The 20,942-nt window shown below is 33.7% G+C and overlaps 2 protein-coding genes across 3 annotated transcripts; one reads left to right on the top strand and one right to left on the bottom strand.

The window, feature by feature from the left end:
• Nucleotides 1-40: 40 nt before the first annotated feature.
• LOC100800764 (transcription factor MYB80) lies at nt 41-1,477 on the top strand. The gene is made up of 3 exons (XM_003552933.5): nt 41-296; nt 384-513; nt 607-1,477. Exons 1-3 carry the CDS (start codon nt 164-166, stop codon nt 1,322-1,324), a joined length of 981 nt encoding a protein of 326 aa, XP_003552981.1. The 5' UTR covers nt 41-163; the 3' UTR covers nt 1,325-1,477.
• On the bottom strand, nt 1,348-18,601 carry LOC100814812 (proteasome activator subunit 4). 2 transcript variants are annotated; one of them, XM_014770831.3, is made up of 35 exons: nt 18,202-18,601; nt 17,265-17,367; nt 17,053-17,165; nt 16,604-16,726; nt 16,256-16,357; nt 16,002-16,167; nt 15,668-15,784; nt 15,501-15,568; nt 15,293-15,394; nt 15,001-15,217; nt 14,467-14,703; nt 14,255-14,382; nt 14,011-14,128; nt 13,714-13,929; nt 13,474-13,629; nt 13,255-13,331; nt 12,942-13,147; nt 12,397-12,610; nt 12,224-12,303; nt 12,008-12,125; nt 11,746-11,916; nt 9,755-9,923; nt 9,628-9,671; nt 9,493-9,535; nt 9,264-9,415; nt 8,965-9,059; nt 7,926-8,824; nt 4,954-5,235; nt 4,772-4,867; nt 4,314-4,492; nt 3,971-4,052; nt 3,389-3,513; nt 2,493-2,585; nt 1,699-1,852; nt 1,348-1,582 (listed from the first exon to the last, which is right to left on the bottom strand). In XM_014770831.3, exons 1-35 carry the CDS (start codon nt 18,360-18,362, stop codon nt 1,541-1,543), a joined length of 5,448 nt encoding a protein of 1,815 aa, XP_014626317.1. In that variant the 5' UTR covers nt 18,363-18,601; the 3' UTR covers nt 1,348-1,540. The 2 variants fall into 2 exon arrangements, with proteins under 2 accessions (XP_014626317.1, XP_040868027.1); XM_041012093.1 differs by lacking the exon at nt 18,202-18,601 and having other exon boundaries at nt 17,053-17,160.
• Between the last annotated feature and the right edge of the window lie 2,341 nt (nt 18,602-20,942).

Raw genomic sequence — 20,942 nt, 5'->3', positions numbered from 1 at the left:
CATCTCAAAGAAATCAAAGACTGGTAGAGAGAGAGTTCACAAGTTGTGGAGAAAAAAAGAAAAGAAAAGACAATTATTATTCCCAACAGTCCCCTCAGTTATTCAAGTCCTCACTACCCTTAAAATAGGAATTTCTTATTGAAAAAGAAAAAAGAAAACAGAAATGGGACGTATTCCATGTTGTGAGAAGGACAACGTGAAAAGAGGACAGTGGACACCTGAGGAAGATAACAAGCTCTCCTCCTACATTGCTCAACACGGCACTCGCAACTGGCGTCTCATTCCCAAGAATGCTGGTAAGTCCCTCCCCACTCTATATTGATATCATTCATATCAATGCCAAAAAAAACAAGCTTTTATCCTTGATTTTGCTTATGAAATAGGCCTCCAGAGATGTGGAAAGAGCTGCAGATTAAGGTGGACTAATTACCTTCGTCCTGATCTCAAACATGGCCAATTCTCGGATTCGGAAGAGCAAACCATTGTGAAGCTTCACTCAGTTTTTGGTAACAGGTACATTGAATATTAGCCATACATTGAAATTATTGATCTGTTGATTCTTTTATTGTTCTTTTAAATAAATGTTTTACTTTAATGGGTGTTTAGATGGTCACTGATAGCAGCCCAGCTGCCAGGACGCACTGACAATGATGTCAAAAACCACTGGAACACCAAGCTGAAGAAGAAACTGTCAGGCATGGGTATAGACCCTGTCACCCACAAGCCATTTTCCCATCTAATGGCTGAAATTGCTACAACATTGGCACCCCCACAAGCAGCTCACCTTGCTGAAGCGGCCCTTGGCTGTTTCAAAGATGAGGTGCTCCACCTTCTTACCAAGAAGCCAATTAACTTCCACCAGGGGCAACATTCCACTGCAGCATTGGAAAATAACTTCACAGATTACATTAATTGTAAGCCAGATGAAAAGGACACAGCTATTGAGAAGATTAAGTTTGACCTATCAAAGGCCATACAACATGAACCAGAAATGATGCCCGCAAACAAACCTTGGGACTCCAATGCAACTACATCTGCAAATTTTGTGATGCCATACGGTGTTTTTCCTACAATGCCTGGGTTTCAATTCTCTCCGGCAACTTTTGGCAAAGGGGATGATGCATCTCCATGGAGCCAAAGTGTATGTACTGGAAGCACATGCACTGTCATGGATCAGCAAAGCCAGTTACATGAAAAACTTGAAGACGAAATCGGTGATGATTCTGAGGCTACGAAGGAGATTAGAAATTTATCCAATATATTCAACTCAGATTGTGTTGTGTGGGATCTACCAACGGATGATTTGATTAACCCCATGGTCTAAGAAAAATTACAGAACAGACAGAGGAAAGCAAGAAGCTCAACTTCTGAGACTAGATTATTAAGGAATAAATTTCTTACATGATCAATGGTACAAAATGTAAATAAAAGCTATTTTAACAACTATGAATACAGTTAATACACCAAAAATGAAAAACATACTTTCCCTAACCAATTATTTCAGTACCCTCTCTCCCAACAATATCTTTGAAATTTTTTATCAAGCAAAATATGACGACGACGAGGATGTATCTGCCAGAATCTGTGAATATATGGAGGGAAAAATTAGCAAAAAATAATATAAAGAAACAAAAATAGAAGTGTAACAATCAAATTAAACCACAGGACATAATATGTTTGGATTTTCTGGGTAACTACCTCAAGTTGCTCTTCAGTAAAAAATTCTTTCTGAACATTCCATGTATCAGCATGGGTCCGCCGGAACTCTGCAACTGCTTTAGTAACTGTAGATTTCACGGGTGATGGCTCCCCACTGAAGCGAGCAAGTAGTGTAACATGATCAGGCAACCAACTGAAAGAAAGTAGTTAATGCTATCAGATAATGGCAAGAAAATACAGTGGAAAAGAATCAATAGATGCATAATCAATCCCTTCCAGTTTCTACAAAACAAAAATAAAATCCTGCCTGTGATTAATATAGAGCTTAACACTCAGATGCTTGTAGTTCAAGAAATAAGAGAGTAAGCTTTTGCCTGAGTTCACAGAAATATTTTGTATTTCACTCTGCTGAACTTCAGTCAAATACAGATTTACCATCAATTGGAAAAGGTATCTTTGTGTATTAGATTATGGCCATAACACTAATCACTTGAACTTCAAAGGAGATTGGAGAATTACATTTTTGACATTTGATATTTGCTGCTTATATATAACCGCAAACGAACTCACATTTCCATGTGATGCAAAAATTGAAGACAACAGTACAAATATAACGAGGCAGGGATTTCACAATATTCCACAAAAAAGTCTATTTTGTTTTAAATCAAATCAACTAAAAAAATGTACTGACATACACATCAAAAGCCTTATCCCAGTAGGATTTACCTAATGTTAACTTTTTTCAATATCTCAATTGGATTTCACTGAGTCATTACATGCATTCAAAATTACCAATACAAATCATATGGTATGGATTTTATTACTGGACAAACCTGGGCATGTCATATGGGGCTGATAATACAGAAGCTACCAAAGCTAGTACAGCACCATGAACAGATGCTATTGATGATCCAGAACTTGCATTTCTGTATTAGAAAATTTCCACACTTTATCAAACTTGGTGAGTTAGAGCTAATAAAAATGAGAAATTACTAGATGACCATATCAGCTATTTATTTGACCGATAAAAAAATGTTTGCAAATCCATCTTGTAACTAACTATGCACTTCATGCCTACATGTTACATAAAATATTTTTTAAGACAAACTGCATAGGTGACTTATTTTTTTTTTTCATGAATAGCAAATATCCTACAGTTAAACAATCAAGCTTATTCTTCATGTGGTGAAACTGATAGGAACTGAATTTATTATTTTATTACAGAATTAATAGGGCAAATTCCAGAGAACAGAGATCTGGTTACAGAGGAAAAATGCAGTACATAGAAAGCTAGGCATAAAAGAATAGAAACCAGGGAAGAAAAACTTCTCTGCCCTATGGCAAGAGCCAGCCAAAACTACCCAATTGAATGTCAACCTCTCTCATTCCCCCCCTCTTCCCTTGTATCCCACACAGCCTTTAACCTTACCACAATGCTTCCCAGTTCTCACACTTGTTGCCTCATATGCAAGTTCGTTATACCCTATGCAATCCCTCTTTTTTCCTTACTCATATCGGAGTTCCTAATAGAAACCTAGTATACTTAGCATTAATAGTATTTTCATGAAGGTCCAAAATTAAAACTACAGATATAATCCACAAGGCCATGCACAATGGATAAAGATGATGTTTTAAATTAAAAGAAATGAACCAGAATTTAGGCTTGCTTCAAGGCCCATTTCTGTAAGAAAAGCACTAAATTTCAAAGAAAGAAGAGGCAAAGAATAACCTCGACTTTCTTCTCTTCTGTACAATATTTGCCTCCCTATAAGCTCTATCACGGAAATCTCTAGCAAGATCTTCATCTCCACCCTTCATTAAGCCTGCTAAAACTGCTGCAGCATGTTCTCTTACCTAGAGAAAAGATTAAGTCTTCCATAATGAGATGTTTTGGAATGAATTACTCATAACACTAAATGTAAATGACAACCATCAATAATGGATATGAGCATAAGAAAAGCAACATGACACATGTCAGAACATGATTTCCCTAAAATATATGTTGATATAGATTTTGTCTGCGCAAGGAAAACAGCCATTGGTAACTACAAACAAACATTTTAAAGTATAACATGCTTTACTCTACAGGCATGTACACAAGCTCCCCTGTGGTATATGATCTTGGTGCCGTCCACAACCCAGTTTTTAAAGGGGAAAGAGGTGCCTTGCTACTAAAAAAGTAGAGTCCACTAAGACGAAACCTTTTTTTATAAGGATGGCATGTTCTATAAAGTACCCAAATTTCTAAATATAAATAAAAAGGAGAAAAAAATATTTTGCATTTCTATTCAAATAGCTTTTAAGAGCTTGCCTCAATTTGATTGTCTACTAGTAACTTCTCAACAGTTCTCCAAATCTCTTGCTTCTTTGAACTTGAGACAGTAAAAGTGTGCCTGTTAAAGAAGGAACAGAGCTTTATTTGCATCTGCTTAACAGACAAAAATGTGAAATCACTTCAAATAAATGAGAAAATAATTATCAATGAAAAAAACTCTGTTAAGAACAAGTTACTTTCATAACATGGATGTTAATACAATCACTTCGTGAAGAAAATATTTCCACGTCAAGCTAGATGCCTATAATGAATAAGCATGCGACCATTTAGATTTTAGAGTATGGTATGCCAAAGCAAACCTATCACAAGATCATCATACCTGTACATGAATGTGCGCAGATATGTCAATGTAGCAGATCTAGTTCGCCAGTTGGAATCATTGGCAGCAGAAAGAATCACAGATACAGCCTTCTGAAGGTGAGGTTCCCAAACAATCATCCACTTGAGCAATTCAAATGCTACCTTGGCTAATGTTGACAAATCCTTATTTGATGTTTCCTTCAAAAATCAAAAGCATATAAAATTATTCAGAAATGTGATAAACTGATACCTTCCCTACTTGAATGATAATAGAATCAAATAGAACAAACAGAGTCTTAGAGTGTAGGTTTGGGCCTAAATCAACCCCAGAAGCTAGCTCAAAGGGTGAAGGATGCCCCCCACTGATATATTTTATCTTAGCCTAAATTGATGCCCCTTTAATCAGAAAACAGTTTCAATGCAGTCAAACAATAAGTAAAAAGTTCAAATTATTAGAGTCAAATGTATAGCTCGAACCTGCAAGCAAATCACAGGATATAGAAGCCCCACAAGCACGTCGAGTAGATATGAGGATCTCCCAGACTTCAATGATGAGATGATGAAGTAGAGTAGCTACATAAGTTTGGAATAGTAAACAATTAGCAAATAACTTGATAAGTAAAAGCAAAATCTATTAAGCTCTATGCTTCCATTGATACCGTTTCCATCCATTTAATGCAATCTTGTGAATCACCATCTAGATGCCCATTTTGAGAATTTGTATCTACAGGATTCACTACTTTATCTGATTGGGTAGCAATCTGAATGTTAACAACTGCTTCAGCTGCTCGCTCTGTAAGAAACTGAACCCAGCTTTCATCTTTCATCAAACTATCAACATCGTTGTTTCTCTCATCCTGTGCATTATCATGACGGCTTGAATGATAGAGCCTAATGTTAGAGCACAATATAGAAAGGGTAACCCCTAGAGCCTCCCTCACCTGTTGCATACACAAATTGAAATAGGTCAGAAGCACAAACAAATAATAAAACTTGTAAGCAATTGTATAATTGTATTACTTAAACAAAAAAAAGTTTCAGCGTATACCATTTATTTACACCACTATAGCACCATTCCAATTTAAAACATGGATGGGTTGAGTAGGAAATGGAGATCTTAGGGTGTGTTTGGTTTGCATTTTCATTTTCTGTTTTCATTTTCTGAAAACTGTTTTCATTTTCTGAAAACTGTTTTCATTTTCAAAAAATTAGAATTCTGAAAACATGTTTGGTTTGACTTCTTGTTTTCTGTTTTCAGGAAATAAAAACACTGAAAATTTATGATATATTGACTTCTTGTCTTTTTTTATTTTTAGATTTGCTTAAAATTACATTCCTTGTCATCGCATTTTCATTTTACCCAAAATGAGGTTCCTGTTTTCAACTGAAAACACTGAAAATGAGATTTTATTGTTTTCATTTTCTGGTTGTTTCCTGTTTTCATTTTCACTGAAAATGTTTTCAAAAATCTAACCAAACATATTTTCATCACCATTTTCTGTTTTCAGTGAAAATGAAAACAGAAAACAGTCAAACCAAACACCCCCTTATATAGCCATATACAACCAGACCACGAATAAGTTAATATATTGACGGCTGAGTGACTCTCCTCCTGGAGTTAGGAATCGGCAAGAGATAAGAGGGATGTACTTAACAGCAAGGAAGTGGAATCAATCCCGTTTGCTACAGGATTCTTTCGATCTGGTAAACCCCTTTTTACTATAAAGTCAAATCTCAGTTTGAAACCCCAATACTTGCTAAATTATTTTGACAAAAATTCTTGCAAAGGTTTCCCTTTTTTCTTGGGATTTTTTTCTTTTGTCTAAAAGACCTTACAAAGCAACCAAATGCAAGGACTATTGTAAACTCAAAATTGTATGTATTATTTCTAATTCACACCAACCTTATATATTTTTAATTCTATAATGAGATAAACCAAACACAGTTTTATATACAGGATACTTGGTAGTATATGCCTAAACAATCAACGAAATCCAGTGATTCAATAAGCCTGCAAAATATCAGTTACCCTTTCGTCCCTTTTCCTCACATAAATGCAAGGAAGAGGCCAGCTTAGGAATGTAATCCATTAGCTAATGTCAATGACATAACAAAAAGTGAGAAAACAAAATTTAATGTCAAAGGAAACAAAGAAATGGTAGTTAAAAGTTAAAACCACACATTCAAACAGCAGAACTCCAAGGTAACATGAAGACAAAAATTGCAAGGATAACCAAGAAAGATAATGTACTTCATTAAAGAATATAAATTGATATAAATGAATCTACAAAAGTAAATAAAATGAATTTGACATAATTGCATAGTAATATTGATGGTTCAGTTCAATAATATTAAGTGGTTGTACTCAACTAATTAGTAAGGAGAGCTTCAACTCATTTTTAGTATAACACATTCTTTTAAAATATAGCATACTGAAAATAGGCTGAATAGTGACGAGATCTGTGTAGATCAGCGGACAGTGCACCGGACGAGATAGGTGGCAGTCAGAAAGTCACCATAAAAATTGACGGCGGCCATCGCCAGTGGTCAGAGAAGGCGCTGGTAAACAGCAAAGAGGTCACTGGAATGGGGTCAACAAGTAGACGGACAAACCAGAGAGTTAGGTGGTTTGTCCAAAAAAAAAGATTGTCTCCCAGGACAGTGGGTCCATTGGACAGGCATGGTTTCCAAGATTCCTGTCAGGCTCTAGATACCATGTTAAATTACATGAGCCAGAGGCATAATAGACTGAAACCATATGTCAGAATGACATCACAGTACTGGTTTATATAGACTGATTATATTAACTACACATAATTAGAGGAGATTAAGTTTCCTCTGAAAGTGATATGCTTCCTCTAAATCAAATCCTAACAGATCACTATACATTAAATATATTATTTATTTGTGATTCTCAACAAGGGTGTTTTCTAACTTAATCATCATCACATATTAATTTTTGTCCATGAAATAGATCAGATCAATCAGTCATAGTCTTACAAGTCCAGCCTGATGTGCAAGAATTTTTAACTGATTGAATGACCTTCTAATGCGAATTTTAAACCTAGTGCTTTTTCATAATTATGAAGTTTTAATTCAGAGAGTTGATTAGCATATAAATCAAACTACACTGACCAAATTAATATCTAGAATCTAGAACAACTAATCCAGCTTATCAAATCCTATAAGCTCTGCACACATAGCATGAAATTAGTCCAGTATGAATTAACTCAGAACAGTCAAGGCAAAATATTTGGCATTTGACATGTGACCTACTTTGAACTAAGAACAGAGGCCAAGAATTCAGTTCACTATGTAAGACCTCTGACAACAAATTGCAAATTTAGTCAGTGTTGAGGCTAATTGTATTTGACATTGATAATGTAGTGAAAACGGCATAAAAGATTTAATTTACAAAAATGATAAATGTTGAAAGTGACTCTGTATATTTTAGATAAAACTATATAATATCATTAAGATTTGAACTATTATCAGTCCATGGTTTTGTAGTGTTATTTCCTGACTCAAATTGGCTGGCAACAGGTAGGAGGGAAGATAATATATAAGAAGCATAGGAAGGGAAAATTCAAATACATGACTGATTAAACATGAGATTAGAGGGAACACTTACTTGGGCTGATGAGTGGCACATATTACCAAGAACTTCCTTCAGAAGTGTATTGTGGAGCTGGACTTCTGCTACTGGCATTTTCTGTGGGGATATTTCTATAAGTGCAGCAGCCAGAAAAGTATATCGCTTGGCTGTTATTGTGGTAGCTACTGTTGGAGGTAAAGGTGTCATCAAAGAATCCAGAATTTTCTGTCTCAAAAGAGGAACTCTTGTTCCATACTTTCCTTTACCGGTAACTGCATATCGTATGCAAGATGCCCACTCTGAAACTGATTCAACAGATTGGGCTAAAATGATGTTCTTCAACTGAGGCATCAGCCAACTTTCCCATGTTCCTGATAGACCATCAATATCAGAATGAAGCACACCCGCTAATGCTTCAGCAGCTACACATTGTTTAGACCTCTCCTTAGCAATTGTAAACTCATCTACTGCACCTTTAAGAGCCAATACAACAGGCATGCCACATTCTTGTACTAGTCGTTTAAAAATACGAGCAAAATTTGAGTAAAATGTATCACTTCCTAAAAAGGAGATCCAACTTGGCGTTCGAGGCCATGAAGCCGAAAATTCAAAATAAAAACGAGTAATGGATTTGTCTGCTAAGCTTTGGAAACTTGAATCTCCCTGACCTCCTCTTGAAGCAGTTTCACTATCAGTTATTATATGAACATGAGAAAGACTAGTCAATGTCTCATTGAAGAAACCCTCTTCCTGAAAAGTTGGAGTTAAAGTTCCTTCAAGTGATGATTTGACATGGCCTTGCAAATCCTCAAGTACAGCAGATTTCTCACCATGAGACAGCTTATATGGTGATTCTTTTAATAGTGTATTCAAAGCTGAAATTGCAAGTATCCTTGTCTGAGGAAGTTGACTTTTCAAATTCTTCAGGAAGTGTCCTAAACGAGAAATAACATGAATAACATAAACACATTGCAAAAAATAAGTGCAATAATACTGACGTGGAATGTGCAAAAGGCAAGTCAAATAAAATAAAATATAGATTATAGAGAGATCTAAAAGCAAACAAGAAACAAACCAGCAGTTTCACTCAGAATTTTAGATGATGAATTTGGATGGTTCTGAGATGCCAAAGCCAGCAGGAGCAGCACTCTATTAGCCATCAAGTTATACCTGAAAAACTGAAACTATTAAATCAATGTTTTAAATAAGAAGGAATCTACAAACACAACATTTAAACTGGTTAACAAATTGGGAGGCAGCATGTAAACTAAAACAAATAAATAAGAAATAGCAGAGACAGAATCTAAATATGCATAAGCAACTATTCTATCACATGTGTCAAATGATTTTCAAACTAAACGAATTAACATTTACCTCCAATGCAAGCCAGTAGAATCAAAACTCATGGAGCCAATCTGAGAAACCAAATCTGAAAACCCCAGTCCACCAGTATGATTTTCTTTGTCTGAGATCCTGAAAAAGCTTCTAGATACTCCAGAAAATTGAATGTTGTACTTCACAAAAAGCTGTTGAAAGCAAGGAAAAGTTAAATGATATAAAGCACATAATGAAACTGTAATAATCATATGCAGGATAAGTTTACCTCATTAATTGCTTTCTGAGCTTTCAACGATTCATGATGCGAACTTCAAGAAGAAACCAGGAAAGTATTATTCTCTAATCTCTAATGTTACACAGTACAAAATATTCATCTGAAACAAACAGAAAAGGAGATTACCTTGAAAGAATTGCCAAGATAAATGAAGAGAATGACTTTGGATCCTGAAATCAAAAGAAAATAATGAGACATGAAAGTATTAACCATCCAGAAAGACAATTTTAAGAACATCATCCTTGATAATCACCGTTGTCAAATGCTTGAGAACTGTTTGTGAGGCAAGGACTGAACAGGAACCCAACACTGCATATTCCTTGGCATTGAGATCCTGCAAGTTATGGGTAAGAGTGATAACACATTTTGAAATCATAGATGGCCATCTCTTGATCAGCTTCACTAGAGATTTCCCTGCAAGCCTGGATAATATGAGAAATTTCAATCAGGCATACAAAAGTACAAGTAAAGCAAGCATGTTAGATTTATTGAATGAGATACTTTTGAAATTATAGATTTTTCGGGTAGAGGGAGGAATATAGATAAAAAAGAGATTGAAACACTGAATTGATATAACTAAGATGTATTACAATGTATTAATATGTTTAAGGTTACATAAAACAAGAGCACTCTAACCCCTATTTATACTAATCATAATCCTAGCTAACTAGGGAAAGGGAAACAAGCCATGACAAGATAAGAAAATATGAAAACTAATCTTAAGAAATAATGAGAAATAGGGAAATTAATCCTAGAGAATTGTCTAAGATATTCTAAAATATGATAAAATATTCTCTTATGTTCTAAAAATAAAGAGAATCAATATAAACATTTACATACCAATTTAATGAAATTGAAGCATACTGAACTTCTATTACACATTTACACATGATGCCTCAAAAAAGCACCAAAACACAGTTTGAATTTTACATTGATACCGTTGCACATATTTTTTTCTTTACTTTACTTTTGTAAGAGAATTAGTTTCATTAGAGAAGAAACAAACAATTTCAAGAGAAGATGAATATTAACTAACAATGAAGAATCTTTTCTTTGATTATAATGTGAGGAATAAAACATAGTTATCAATTCCGGATAGTGGCACATACCAGCCAACCAAGAAAATGCTATAGCAGGGATAAAGGAAAGCAGGTTGGCTGCTATTTTAAATATATAATATAAACAAGCTTATTTATACCACACATATAAATATTCAAAAATTAAAAACTATATATCCAAAATTAATATATTCATGATCAATAAAAATCCACAGTTTACAAATAAAACCTAAAGCAATAACTACTAAGAATGTAGGAATGAAGTCAAAAAAAGAAAGATGAAGGTGAAATTAAAGAACACATTACATAAAACTTAGGAGAATGTGAACTGTGTAGCACAACAGGAGAATGGAGATAGAACAGAATACAGGAAAAATAGACCTGTAATATGTGAAGGAAGAAGAAAGAACAAAACACAAACACACAAAAAAAAAATACATCTGTGAGCAGTGAAGTGTAAACAGAGACTAAGCTGAGTGAGTTCTGATGCATGAACAGAAACCAAAGGAAGAACAGATCCCCATGAGTAGTTGGTCATTGGTGGGAAATGTCGGAGCTGGCCAGAAACAAATGCCAGCAAGCAGCGGGTCACTGGGTCAGACAACAGAGTTCAAAACAGAGGTACCTTTTTCCAGGAATGACTGAGGAAGAAGGTTTTCATAAACATAATCTTTTTTGAAGATTTCAGGGGTAAAAATGCGTTTCTAAAGCCCATCACAGTAATGTCACTGTAGTGTGGGAAAAACTGTTAATGTTGCTAGGGTTGCAGCCACGTTAGTCACTACTGAATTTGCCTGGGGCAGCTCTGCTACACTGCTATAGGGCCCTATTGTCTACTACGAAGTGAAATTTGACATAAGGATCCATAAAATAGCTTGAAGATTGAAACTTCAGCAGTGACAGACAATTCTTTTAAGTCCCTCTGTCTTTTCCTTTCCACTTGCTATAAACTATTGTCCATTTATTGTACACAATTTCAAAATTCTTTGCAATGTTAGACCATTAATGATGTACTCTCTAAATGCTACATAAAAGCCTTCTTTGAACTGATTTTATTCTGCTATTTTTTGCTCCTTCAAAAAAACTCTAGAATCTGTTTGTTCATTGAATATGGCTAAACTAACTATCTGAGATTAAACAGAAAATAAATAAATATGTTTCCGTTAGCCAAGGGTTTCTCACTTACAGGCGGACAGTTTCATAGCTATGCAAAGAGAGACTCAACAAATCATCCATCAACATAGTCACATGATCAGATGGGCAGAAATTCCCACTTGTACGGTAAAGATGATAGGATGCTTGCGAAGACCTCCATGTATTGTGCATAAATGCCTTGTCGATAAGAGCCCACCTAGGTCTGGATATACCACAAACATCAGAGATTTATTCAAAGGTATTGGAAAACTGTTCCTGTAATCAAGAAAGATGAGTTCTCAAAGTAATAATACCTTTTCTTTGCTTTAGAATGAGATGACACAATGAAATTAATGGGGGGTTCTATTATGGCAGCAGATTCTAATTTCCAAGCCTGCCTGTGACTAGACCACTCATCATACTCCAAACTTCCTGTGTAGAAAAAAGGAGATAGAATAAATTAGGCAGTACGTATACAAACAGAAAACAGGGTAATAAGTGAAAACTTAATCAGATGTAGAAGTCAATACCATAGTTTCCTAAAGCATCAATGATGCGAATAATAAGTATCAACAGGATGCTGTCATCTGATTTTTTCTCCAGGACATATCTATTAAACAAAAAAATTAACAGGATTTGTGAATGGCACAAGAACATAAGTTGAAGGAACAATGTATAGAGTAGCATTAAGTGTGATCCTTACTTGCAGGCTGCATGTACAACCTCAGTAGCTTTTTCTCTCAGAGCAGTACTACCAACAGTACAACCTGTTGCCCCAGCAATTAAAAACATATGGTTTGAATCTTCAACCATTCCATTCCTGGAGTCTGGGACAAAATCGGGCAAACAAGAAAAAAGTCCTTGCAACGATGATTCAATGCGCAAAAGAGTCACTTTCAAGTGCTCTTTCTCATCTCCTGCATGACAAAGTACATTCAATATAGCAGTTAAAAAAGCATACATTTGTATTAGCCTAGTAGGAACTTCCTTCAAGGAACACTGGCATCCAAATACATCTACATGTCATGATCAGCAAATCATTATCAGAAAAAAGTGGGGAAAAAACTAATTCCAAAAAATCAGAATAATCAGTATTAACGTAGATAATTTCAAGAAATAAAAATTCAGAATCAAATCAATCAATACTAGATTTCTAACTTTGTCAAAAAGGAACTCAAATAATTTATCTTGCTAAAAGGATGACAGGATAAAGCATAAACTACTTAAGACCAAGAGTATTTGTTACACCTTGGTCAGCATGGATTTTAGTCTGGCATATTTTCAACAGATCATCCAAAGCAGACTTGAAGTGAATGTCTAAAAGCTCATTTGCAAAATGAACTTCTTCATCACAAGGAATATGCCACTTTGGGATCAACCTTTCATCAGTGGAAAAATCTTTTGTGCTAATCCATTCTTCTAGAGCAACAGCATCAGGGTGACTAAGAACACACCTAGAAACCAAAAACTTTAATATTTGAATTTCCAGATAAAGAAATAAAACCGCTGAATGGGGGGAGAAAAACTAAATAAACATGGTCAAACCCCTCTATATACATACTTATACTGATCTATTGGATAATAATGAATCTGACTTCCGAGAAGGGACCGAAGAAGATGATCAGCAGCCCCATTAACCTGTCATTGGAAGTAACAAAATCAAACTTAGATTTGGAACCAATGGATCACTCCATTATTAACCACCAAAATTCATGTTAATCTGTAAGAGAACATAATCAAATTATTTGAATAAACAGATCAAGCATGGGAAGAATAAGACCTTCCAAGATGGTGAGTCAAAAGCCAAGAAGATAGCTTCTTTGAATTGATCCTTGTAATGGAGGAGCGCTGGACCTCCATATGTGATGCCAACTGACAATATCTTAAGTTGATAGTCAATTGAAGCCTCAAGAGCTGGTGAAATTGTGGATCTAACCTGAAAAAAAAAATCTCAGCTTTCAAGAAAATCCAGAAGCAACATTGCAGTGAAAGATAACCACAACTGACCAAAAAAAGGTACCTTTGATGAAGCAGAAGCATCAAAAGTTCCTCCTCCAAATCCAGTGCGTGGTGTTCCTTTCAAAGAAGATATCACAGACAGTAATATTGGCTCAACAAGTTGACTAACTGCTTCTTCTGGGTTCGAGTGAACACACGCACAACAAAGCAGTCCAACCTCTGCAACAGCACCAGGAAGAATATTTGTCCTCACAAACTTGGAAATTTTCTTCAAAGCCTATTGACAGTGAAGAGAAAGACAACATATTAGCCAAGAAATTGTAGTAACTATAAAGTATTTTTAAATCATAAGTAATACCTGATTATACAGTGATTGTGAAAGCCTCCCAAACAGAATTTCAAGCACACAGAAGTAGTATGGACCATCGTCAACCAGGAAAGTTCCTGTTGCTGATGATGATTGCAGACCTTCATTTCTAATGTACCGGAAACCAGTTATCCGATTATAAAGCATAATAAGAAACATAAAAAAATCCAGTTAAACAATTCTGTTTCCAAATAAAGTAACATAAATAAGAGAGGACCTTAGCACCGTTACTTACAAAACACTGCTGGGTTCCAAGTGTAGAAGTAAGGAAAATAGACGGCATAAGAACTCATCCAGCCACTCTGAAAAGCGGATCATCGGCATAAATGATAGGTCATCAATTTTATCATCCAATAAAGCCAACTGCATTTACAGGGTAAATAGGTTAAGATTCATCTATAGTAGTAAGAAGTTCTTTGTTAATATATCAAAAAATTGAAAACTCACATTTGAAAATATGGAACCAATTAATTGCATGGTAGCCAAGGTTTTTGGAGGGTCATTAGCATCCATGCCAAGTAATGCATTGGATAATGAAACCCCCACAAGATCAATGAATGCTTCATCACCACCACCAAGATCAATTGGTTTCATGGAGGAAACTGATACAGATGTATAAAATAGTGAACGCCCAACAAATGCCACTGACATAACTGCAATTTTCAATTGGTGGGTAGCAGTCATCTGGCTAGGCAAAATGAATTTGGTCAGAAAAACTAAGTAATCTAATAAAATATATCATTTATATTGACAAGAATGTATCATATCCTTCACGAGGCATCATCAATTGGATAGGAAAAATGAACTTGGTCAAGAAAACAAACTAATCTAATAGAATATATCATTTACACATTCACAAGAATATATCATATCATATCCTTCAGGAGGCATTCTATCAAGAAAAAAAGTATGCTTTGGATATGCCATTAACCACATATAACTATTGAACTTGTAACATAAAATTCATGCAGCAGTACTAACCGTCTCAAGGGCCATTTGAAACCGAGATGCCACAAATGGCAGAACCAATGAGGGTTCTACATAGGACAGTATAGAAGTTGCTGCAGCAACTGTCTCGGAGAGATGCTCATTTTTGCTGTATTGACCACGGTCAATTAACTTTAGCACTGAGTTAACAAAGAAAACCCTCTCTGATTCCCCAAGATGCTGTTCGGTGGGTCTGCTATTATTTATGCCCCTATAATACAGAACTTCTTCAGTTGCACAAAGCAGACAAAAAATAAAATAGATGATAAATTATAATCAATCTTACAGCTGTTCATTCTGTAGACGCTTTTGAAATTGAAACACCAAATGAAACAAAAACCGCTCCAATGCATAGGTCCATCGACCCCCATTTGAGGGATGATAATATCTACAAGAATAAATTCCAGTTAAAAAATTAAAGAAATAACTGAATTGTAAAGACAAAGCAAGCTTAGTTAAGAAAAATAATCAGAGCAATAAGTGAGTAAACAAACTGTTCCAAAATGTTGATCAATTTCTCAAAGTGCTTTTGTGATGAACTACCACGTTTTAGTAAATATACCTGCAGTTGCAATTAAAAAAGATTATTAAACTAAAATTAAGAAACCAGAACATGGTTCCAATGTTATAATTTCATAGAAGTAACAGAATATTTACTTACTATTGATTTGGCAATAGCCTTTGCAGGAGTGGAAGTTTTATTGGAGAACAAAAACCTAGTGTTTCTTGGGACATCCAGCGAAAAGGGATATGATCCACTTCCATTTGCAACAGGTACCTATGATTTATAAGATATAGATCAATTAGCTCTTATGAATAGGTAATTTAAAAAAGAAATAGGAAAAAAAACAAGATTTAAGTTTCAGAATAAGAGTCTTCAGAGAGATAGATTGTATCTATTTCCTAATCATTTTCAATTAATCTACATCTAATGCCAAAACATTTTATCAAAGTTTGAAAAAAACCAACATTGTCAGAAGAGTTTACATGCTTACCTCAAACATATTCAAGTATCTAGCAAAAAGTAAAGGCAAGAAGCACTCCCAATCAACATTGTGGTAATTTTTTACAACACGAGCTATAACATCTGCCCATTGATTGTTCCAGAATTGGCAATTTGGTATAGATTCCCACAAGTCTATACACTCAGTTATCCAATCCCTGCCAATCCAATTATAAAATTTAATTCCAAGGAAGTCATGTCAGATATCACACCAAAAAAAAAATATCCTAAGAATTTTACGCTTACTGTGTATAAAAATCCTGATTATCAAGATTTGTTGGGAGAAACAGTCTTGCAAATCCAGAACCTTCAAAGGATGAATTATGCCATGGGTTTTGCAATAAAGATCTACAAATTATCCAATGACCCAAAGAAAAGGAATTAAGAAGAAAACAAATTAAATCAAAAGCTCAAAGTTGGAAAAAGAATATAAAAGCCCTAATACAGGTCCAGCATGATTCCACTCACTGGAAGTATTGATCCACAGAAAATTCCCTTTAATGCAGCTCAGCATAAAGATCAAGTACAAAATAAATAAAAGACAAACTCTCATAATAATTCAACATTATGCAGAAACAACGCCAGAGCACTCACTTAAACTCAGACCATATCTCAAAGGCAGAACCTGATGGGAAGAATCTTCGGCAGGACTGAACAAGGGAAGTTATAGTTTCAAAATGTCGTTGTCTTATTCTCCAACCTTCTGGACCTGTACTTCTGCAACAATAATATAATTCAAAATCCCCAGCATAGAATTTTGGAACTCATTTTGATTTAGCAAGAGCCCAGAGAATAGAGATTATTAAAGTTCAAAAGTAAATGGAAAAAAGTATAACATTGAATTCAAAGACAAACTTAAGCTTATATAACAAAGGTAACTTGTGGATTTATTGCCTCGTCAAGGATTAAATCCACAGAGAATATTAAATCTATTTTTCCTTTGTTTTCATTGAGCTAACTAAGAATCACAAATTAAGTACAGAACAGAATAACTTCAAAACCAAATAAGGCTGAAGCAGAGACATTACTAATACAAAACTCACCTAGTAAAATGTGTGCTAACCAGTGTATCATACAGTGGCCTCCATTCAATAGTCAGTGAAATCTTTTTCCTATATTTGTTGAGTATTCTGACCAATAAATTTCCCCATCTAACCTAATAAACAAAAAATGGCACAATTATTTAAGAGCAAGCAGAGACATAAAGAAAGCAAGAAAACTCCGCATCTCATCCAAGACAAAAATGCAGCAGCACCTGGGCATAAAGCTTATTACGGGACACATGAAATATCTCAAGGCCCATCTGAATAAGGTTACAGACATCCTCCAAAGATACATCACTTTTTGCCTTTATGAAACTGCACAACACACGTAAAAAAGTTAGATTTCAAACCAACGACCAACTCCATCTAAATACAAGCCATGAGTGAGAAAAAAAAAAACTCACGTCCACTACTTATAACGCAGTTTAGGAAGCAAAAACAGAGCCATTACTTATAACCAAGGTTTTTAAAAAACAGTCTGCGACCACATTTGTCTGCGGTTTCCCACAATGTAAAGGATCACGACGAAACCACAACCGCGACCCCATTTTAATACCTTGTTTTTAACAAAAGTATTCCACTGGATAACATACACCGAAGCAAGCAATAACAGTAGTATTACACAACCTCGACAAGTTAATATACAATATACAAAATCACTGATAGAGTTAAGTAAGCATAGTAGCATACTATAACTTCAGAACACACAGCGAAAGAAATTACTCAATCTTATTAACTTGTTTTGAAAGAAAAGAAGAAGAAAAATCATCATTTCCTTGTAATTAAGCAGAATAAAACACCTTAAACCAATTTAATCACTGAAACTATTTTTCCATTCACTTAATCAGCTAAACTGCTCACAAAACCATGAATCTCACACTCCTAAGACTTTCAGTAACTTCTAACAACACTTCACAACCTTCGATCACAAATTCAACATCGTTTTCCAAAACCTGGCACCACAGCACTGGCCAAAAGTCAAAACCAAAAAAAAGAAAACGGAAAATCAACTGAAACGATATTCCAGAATCCTCCGAATTGAGTGTGCGGGAAGAAACACAGCGAAAGCAAAAACAAAAAAAAAAAATGAAGGATGAATTAGGAAAAAGGAAACGGCAGCAATTGAAAAATTGAGAAGTGGAAACTGACAGGTCGAGGACGGAGATGAATTTGAGAGTGGAGAAGACGGAATCGGGATCATCGGAGCGGAAGGCGGACTTGACGGCGGCGATGACGCGGGCGAAGGAGTCTCGCTCGCCGGCGGTCTGAGCCGCCACCGGCGGCGGAAGCCATGCATTGTAGAGATGCATTTTTTGTTTGTGTTTTGATTTTAGGAGAAAATGGGAAAAATGAGTTTGGTGGTGTGAATGTGTGTATATATAGGTGTAGAGTTGAGGATTGAAGATTGAGAGCAACTTTCTTAGCAAGAAAGGCAAGAAAGGTGAATTAGAGAGAGAAAGAAAGAGAGTTAAAGTATATATTATTGGAGCAAAGGAGACTTAGTAAGGGGGTTTACACCTTGGGATTGACTTTACACGGCCTTCACTAACTTCATATTCATATTCAAGCTGCTGCGGCTGCGGAACCAAAGCAGATTAAATATGATTGGAAGACACAATTTATTAAAAATAATCAAAAATTAATCATTAATCAAATTAATACATATTCACACTAATATTGACAAAAAAATTAATTTTAACATGCATGCTTACTTTAAAGCACTTTTCTTTTTTTCTCTCGTTCAAGAAGACTAATAATAATAATAATAATATTCCAACAATAGCATATTCCAATTTTATAAGTGTTAAATTGATTATAATACTTAATTAAAGTATACTCTTTAAAAAATATTGATTAATCCTCTCCAAAATAAATGTTTATCAACTTAATTCTTAGATTAAATTAAATATATGATTTTGCTCTCTTTATTTTTAACTTAAGACATTTAAGAATTTTGATGTTTTCTTTTCAATTGATCATCTAAAATTATTAATGTGAGACATTATACTTATGTAAGTTGTTGAGATTTAAACATTGTTTAATTAATCCTATAACCGAACCTTTAATGGCAGCTAACATATCATTGACATTTTGTCATGTATTAAAGGTTCCTTACTTCTACTACTTTTACTGTAAGATAAAAAAAGTCATTCCACTTGAAAGTAAAGATTAGGTAAATCAAAAGAGAGTTATTACAAAAATAACTTATATGTACTTTAATTTATGCAATTCCCATTCATTTAGACGTATTCGTAGTTTGGGAATAAAAGAAAAAGAACTAGTATTTGATTTATAAACTATATTCATGTAACCATAACAATCTAACAACCATGCCTTCATATTTTGCTCGTTTTCTTTGATTAATTACTTGAACAATGACTACATGCAAATTTTATTTATTAGACTATTTATTTAAGGAAAATAAAAAATTATACATTAACATTATAAAATAATTTTACATTATCATTCAATTATAAATCATCATATATAATAAATTTATTAACTTTAACAATAATAATTATTTTAAGTCATTAATTAAAAGGTTTTATTATAAAACAAAATTATTAATATTAATTTATGACCAAAAAGTGCAAACATTAATTTACTAATTTTCCTTCCTTTCGTGTGAGAAATTAAAAATGACAAAAATATCATAAACCTACTTATACTTTTACACATATAAAGATAAAGATAATTTTAAAAATCATATTAACGATGATTTATAATTAAATAATACGATAAAATATTTTATTTGTAATTAAATAATAATACAAAATCATTTTAAACGGTGAATGCATACTTATTAAATTTCCTTTTAAAATTTGAAAAATTATGCTGATAATAACATGATTAATTTTCTATCTAAATATTTAATAATTGTTTACAAATAACTCTTTCTATATTTTTCTATTAAAGTATTTAAAATATAAAGTAAATTAATCCAAACAAAAAAATATAAAAACATAACTTTGGTATTTTTTTTCATTTTAACCCGTTGGATCGATGTCAACATCTCACATTTTTTTTAGCATCACAAGATATCCAGTGTTACTAAAAGCCTATTAGTCTTTTTTATATCATTTAACTATTTAACGAGGAAAAGTAACTGAAAAGGAAATGGAGGTTGAAACCAAATTGTCATTTCATATTATAAACTTGTGCATCTGATTTGGACATTCAAAACTTTATATCTTTAAAGTCTGACATAATATATGGCATCTTGTTGAATAAGAAAGAGTGAAAGATACATGTAACTTTAGAAAGAAGATATTCTTATCTTATGTGTTTTAAATTAAGAATTTTGTTTAGTTACAAGACTAATAAAACTGAAGCCAAAACAACACGATATTGTAGAATAAGTAATGATAATATAATTTTTTTTATATTATCGTTTAATTAATCACAAATTAAAAAATGTCTTAACTATTATAATAAATTAATAACTAGTTAAAAAGTCCTATCAAATGTGATTTTTAATTAATTTATAATATAATTTGATAGAGCACGCATGTTAAACTCAATATTATATTTAGAGATTAAACGAATAACTCGATAAAATCTAAAACTATCAATATTTAAAAATATCAAAATTTAATACTTTAAATGTGAAGTATCAATATTATTAAAAGAAGCTTACTAACGTTTTTGTTTTATAAAAAAACAAGTATTTTAGATAGCTAAATTTTACAAGAAGTCAAGAATCGATCATATAACTTATGAAAATAAAAAAAATGTAGGTAAAGAATTCCTTTACCGTATGTTTGGATGGAGGAATTAAATCGATTCAAGTATTTCAAATGTGATATTAAATTGTTTTGCTATAATGTAATCGGTTTAGATATAATATTTTAAAAGTATTTGAAATGTTATCTGTAGCATTTTAATACACT

Source organism: Glycine max, chromosome 18, assembly GCF_000004515.6.
Source record: "Glycine max cultivar Williams 82 chromosome 18, Glycine_max_v4.0, whole genome shotgun sequence".
Classification (NCBI taxonomy): Eukaryota; Viridiplantae; Streptophyta; class Magnoliopsida; order Fabales; family Fabaceae; genus Glycine; species Glycine max.
Note: the sequence above shows the minus strand (reverse complement) of the source record. Positions and strands in the feature narration are given on the sequence as shown.

Bases quoted from the DNA above. Each gene is read 5' to 3' on its own strand.
- LOC100800764 (XM_003552933.5), top strand. From the start codon at position 164: ATGGGACGTATTCCATGTTGTGAGAAGGACAACGTGAAAAGAGGACAG. The intron at 297-383 runs GTAAGTCCCTCC...CTTATGAAATAG, and splicing joins TCTCATTCCCAAGAATGCTG to GCCTCCAGAGATGTGGAAAG. The intron at 514-606 runs GTACATTGAATA...ATGGGTGTTTAG, and splicing joins CACTCAGTTTTTGGTAACAG to ATGGTCACTGATAGCAGCCC.
- LOC100814812 (XM_014770831.3), bottom strand. From the start codon at position 18,362: ATGCATCTCTACAATGCATGGCTTCCGCCGCCGGTGGCGGCTCAGACC. The intron at 15,395-15,500 runs GTTTGTTTACTC...TTATTCTTGTAG, and splicing joins TTGATCAACATTTTGGAACA to ATATTATCATCCCTCAAATG. The intron at 4,493-4,771 runs GTTCGAGCTATA...TGATTTTTGAAG, and splicing joins ATCCTGTGATTTGCTTGCAG to GAAACATCAAATAAGGATTT.